Below are 5,000 nucleotides of genomic sequence, written 5' to 3' on the forward strand. Positions count from 1 at the left end.
CCAACGCAACCAGCGCAACCAACGCAACCAGCGCAACCAGCGCAACCAACGCAACCAACGCAACCAGCGCAACCAGCGCAACCAACGCAACCAACGCAACCAACGCAACCAACGCAACCAACGCAACCAGCGCAACCAGCGCAACCAGCGCAACCAGCGCAACCAGCGCAACCAACGCAACCAACGCAACCAGCGCAACCAACGCAACCAGCGCAACCAGCGCAACCAGCGCAACCAGCGCAACCAACGCAACCAACGCAACCAACGCAACCAACGCAACCAACGCAACCAACGCAACCAGCGCAACCAGCGCAACCAGCGCAACCAGCGCAACCAACGCAACCAACGCAACCAGCGCAACCAACGCAACCAGCGCAACCAACGCAACCAGCGCAACCAACGCAACCAGCGCAACCAACGCAACCAGCGCAACCAACGCAACCAGCGCAACCAACGCAACCAGCGCAACCAGCGCAACCAGCGCAACCAACGCAACCAGCGCAACCAACGCAACCAACGCAACCAGCGCAACCAGCGCAACCAACGCAACCAGCGCAACCAACGCAACCAGCGCAACCAACGCAACCAGCGCAACCAGCGCAACCAACGCAACCAGCGCAACCAGCGCAACCAACGCAACCAGCGCAACCAACGCAACCAGCGCAACCAACGCAACCAGCGCAACCAGCGCAACCAGCGCAACCAGCGCAACCAACGCAACCAGCGCAACCAACGCAACCAACGCAACCAGCGCAACCAGCGCAACCAGCGCAACCAGCGCAACCAGCGCAACCAACGCAACCAGCGCAACCAGCGCAACCAGCGCAACCAGCGCAACCAGCGCAACCAACGCAACCAGCGCAACCAGCGCAACCAACGCAACCAACGCAACCAACGCAACCAGCGCAACCAGCGCAACCAACGCAACCAACGCAACCAACGCAACCAGCGCAACCAGCGCAACCAACGCAACCAACGCAACCAACGCAACCAGCGCAACCAACTCAACCAGCGCAACCAGCGCAACCAACGCAACCAGCGCAACCAACGCAACCAACGCAACCAGCGCAACCAGCGCAACCAACGCAACCAGCGCAACCAGCGCAACCAGCGCAACCAGCGCAACCAGCGCAACCAGCGCAACCAACGCAACCAGCGCAACCAGCGCAACCAGCGCAACCAACGCAACCAACGCAACCAGCGCAACCAACGCAACCAGCGCAACCAGCGCAACCAGCGCAACCAGCGCAACCAGCGCAACCAGCGCAACCAGCGCAACCAGCGCAACCAGCGCAACCAGCGCAACCAACGCAACCAACGCAACCAGCGCAACCAGCGCAACCAACGCAACCAACGCAACCAACGCAACCAGCAAAAGTATCTGCAAATGGCTCCGGTTCCCCCCCCCCCACCACCCCCCCACCACCCCCCACCACCCCCCACCACCCCCCACCACCCCCCACCGCCCCCCACCACCCCCCACCACCCCCCACCACCCCCCACCACCCCCCACCACCCCCCACCGCCCCCCACCACCCCCCACCACCCCCCACCACCCCCCACCGCCCCCCCACCACCCCCCACCACCCCCCACCACCCCCACCGCCCCCCACCACCCCCCACCACCCCCCACCACCCCCACCGCCCCCCCACCACCCCCCACCACCCCCCACCACCCCCCACCACCCCCCACCACCCCCCCACCGCGAGCGCTGGACGCCCTCAAGTGTTGGGTTGTGGTTTCCGTGTTTCTGGGCTCCGCGCGGGTCTCAGGGGTCGCGACTTGTCGCGTGTTAGTGTGTACGTGTGTCTGTGTGTGTGTCACTGTGTGTGTACGTGTGTGTGTGTGTGTGTCACTGTGTGTGTGTGTGTCACTGTGTGTGTGTGTCACTGTGTGTGTGTGTGTGTGTGTCACTGTGTGTGTGTGTCACTGTGTGTGTCACTGTGTGTGTGTGTGTCACTGTGTGTGTGTGTGTGTGTGTCACTGTGTGTGTGTGTCACTGTGTGTGTCACTGTGTGTGTGTGTGTGTCACTGTGTGTGTGTCACTGTGTGTGTCACTGTGTGTGTGTGTCACTGTGTGTGTGTGTCACTGTGTGTGTGTGTGTGTCACTGTGTGTGTGTGTGTCACTGTGTGTGTGTGTGTCACTGTGTGTGTCACTGTGTGTGTCACTGTGTGTGTGTGTGTCACTGTGTGTGTGTGTGTCACTGTGTGTGTCACTGTGTGTGTCACTGTGTGTGTCACTGTGTGTGTGTGTGTCACTGTGTGTGTGTCACTGTGTGTGTGTGTCACTGTATGTGTGTGTCACTGTATGTGTGTGTGTGTCACTGTGTGTGTGTCACTGTGTGTGTGTCACTGTGTGTGTCACTGTGTGTGTGTGTCACTGTGTGTGTGTGTCACTGTGTGTGTGTGTGTGTCACTGTGTGTGTGTGTGTGTCACTGTGTGTGTGTGTCACTGTGTGTGTGTCACTGTGTGTGTGTGTGTCACTGTGTGTGTGTGTCACTGTGTGTGTGTGTGTGTGTCACTGTGTGTGTCACTGTGTGTGTGTGTCACTGTGTGTGTCACTGTGTGTGTGTGTGTGTCACTGTGTGTGTGTGTGTGTCACTGTGTGTGTGTGTGTCACTGTGTGTGTGTGTGTCACTGTGTGTGTGTGTGTCACTGTGTGTGTGTGTGTCACTGTGTGTGTGTGTGTCACTGTGTGTGTGTGTGTCACTGTGTGTGTGTGTGTCACTGTGTGTGTGTGTGTCACTGTGTGTGTGTGTCACTGTGTGTGTGTGTGTCACTGTGTGTGTCACTGTGTGTGTGTGTGTGTCACTGTGTGTGTGTGTGTCACTGTGTGTGTGTGTGTCACTGTGTGTGTGTGTGTGTGTGTGTCACTGTGTGTGTGTGTCACTGTGTGTGTGTGTGTCACTGTGTGTGTCACTGTGTGTGTGTGTCACTGTGTGTGTGTCACTGTGTGTGTGTCACTGTGTGTGTCACTGTGTGTGTGTGTGTCACTGTGTGTGTGTCACTGTGTGTGTGTCACTGTGTGTGTCACTGTGTGTGTGTGTGTCACTGTGTGTGTGTGTGTGTCACTGTGTGTGTGTGTGTCACTGTGTGTGTGTGTGTCACTGTGTGTGTGTGTGTCACTGTGTGTGTGTGTCACTGTGTGTGTGTCACTGTGTGTGTGTGTCACTGTGTGTGTGTGTCACTGTGTGTGTGTGTCACTGTGTGTGTGTCACTGTGTGTGTGTGTCACTGTGTGTGTGTGTGTCACTGTGTGTGTGTGTGTCACTGTGTGTGTGTGTGTCACTGTGTGTGTGTCACTGTGTGTGTCACTGTGTGTGTGTGTCACTGTGTGTGTGTCACTGTGTGTGTGTCACTGTGTGTGTGTGTCTCTGTGTGTGTGTGTCACTGTGTGTGTGTGTCACTGTGTGTGTCACTGTGTGTGTGTGTGTCACTGTGTGTGTGTCACTGTGTGTGTGTGTGTCACTGTGTGTGTGTCACTGTGTGTGTGTGTGTCACTGTGTGTGTGTGTGTGTCACTGTGTGTGTGTCACTGTGTGTGTGTCACTGTGTGTGTGTGTCACTGTGTGTGTGTGTGTGTGTGTGTCACTGTGTGTGTGTGTGTGTCACTGTGTGTGTGTCACTGTGTGTGTGTCACTGTGTGTGTGTCACTGTGTGTGTGTGTGTGTCACTGTGTGTGTGTGTGTGTCACTGTGTGTGTGTCACTGTGTGTGTGTGTGTGTCACTGTGTGTGTGTCACTGTGTGTGTGTGTCACTGTGTGTGTGTGTGTGTGTCACTGTGTGTGTGTGTGTGTCACTGTGTGTGTGTGTGTGTGTCACTGTGTGTGTGTGTCACTGTGTGTGTCACTGTGTGTGTGTCACTGTGTGTGTCACTGTGTGTGTGTGTGTGTGTGTCACTGTGTGTGTGTGTGTGTCACTGTGTGTGTCACTGTGTGTGTGTGTGTGTGTGTCACTGTGTGTGTGTGTGTGTCACTGTGTGTGTGTGTGTGTCACTGTGTGTGTGTGTGTGTGTCACTGTGTGTGTGTGTGTGTCACTGTGTGTGTGTGTGTGTCACTGTGTGTGTGTGTGTGTCACTGTGTGTGTGTGTGTGTGTGTCACTGTGTGTGTGTGTGTGTCACTGTGTGTGTGTGTGTGTCACTGTGTGTGTGTCACTGTGTGTCACTGTGTGTGTCACTGTGTGTGTCACTGTACAGGCCAGTGGGACAGTATGGAGGAGTACACGTGCATGATCCCCAGGGACACGCACGACGGAGCCTTCTACCGCGCCGTGCTCGCCCTGCACCAGGACCACTACTCACTCGCCCAGCAGGTCACTCACTCACTAGTACACTCACTCACTAGTACACTCACTCACTCACTCACCACTCACTCACTCACTCACTCACCACTCACTCACTCACTCACTCACCACTCACTCACTCACTCATACACTCACTCATACACTCACTCATACACTCACTCATACACTCACTCATACACTCACTCACTCACTCACTAGTACACTCACTCACTCATACATACACTCACTCACTCACTCACCACTCACTCACTCACTCATACACTCACTCACTCACTCACCACTCATACACTCACTCATACACTCACTCACTCACTCACCACTCATACACTCACTCATACACACACTCACTCACTAGTACACTCACTCACTCACTCATACACTCACTCACTCACCACTCACTCACTCACTCATACACTCACTCACTCACTCACCACTCATACACTCACTCATACACACACTCACTCACTAGTACACTCACTCACTCACCTTCTACCGCGCCGTGCTCGCCTTGCACCAGGACCACTACTCACTCGCACAGCAGGTCACTCACTCACTAGTACACTCACTCATACACTCACTCATACACTCACTCACTCACTAGTACACTCACTCACCACTCACTCACTAGTACACTCACTCACTCATACACTCACTCACTCATACACTCACTCACTCACCACTCACTCACTCACTAG

At 55.5% G+C, this 5,000-nt stretch overlaps 1 protein-coding gene across 1 annotated transcript in view; it reads left to right on the plus strand.

The window, feature by feature from the left end:
- The window catches only part of LOC144955144 (serine/threonine-protein kinase mTOR-like), a gene marked incomplete at its 3' end in the record, with an annotated part of 48,576 nt that overhangs the window by 17,319 nt on the left and 26,257 nt on the right, over positions 1-5,000 (plus strand). Inside the window, 1 exon segment of the mRNA XM_078885466.1 lies at positions 4,199-4,314. Within this exon segment, the coding sequence (XP_078741592.1) occupies positions 4,199-4,314 (116 nt within the window).

Source organism: Lampetra fluviatilis, unplaced genomic scaffold, assembly GCF_964198595.1.
Source record: "Lampetra fluviatilis unplaced genomic scaffold, kcLamFluv1.1 SCAFFOLD_712, whole genome shotgun sequence".
Taxonomy (NCBI): domain Eukaryota; kingdom Metazoa; phylum Chordata; class Hyperoartia; order Petromyzontiformes; family Petromyzontidae; genus Lampetra; species Lampetra fluviatilis.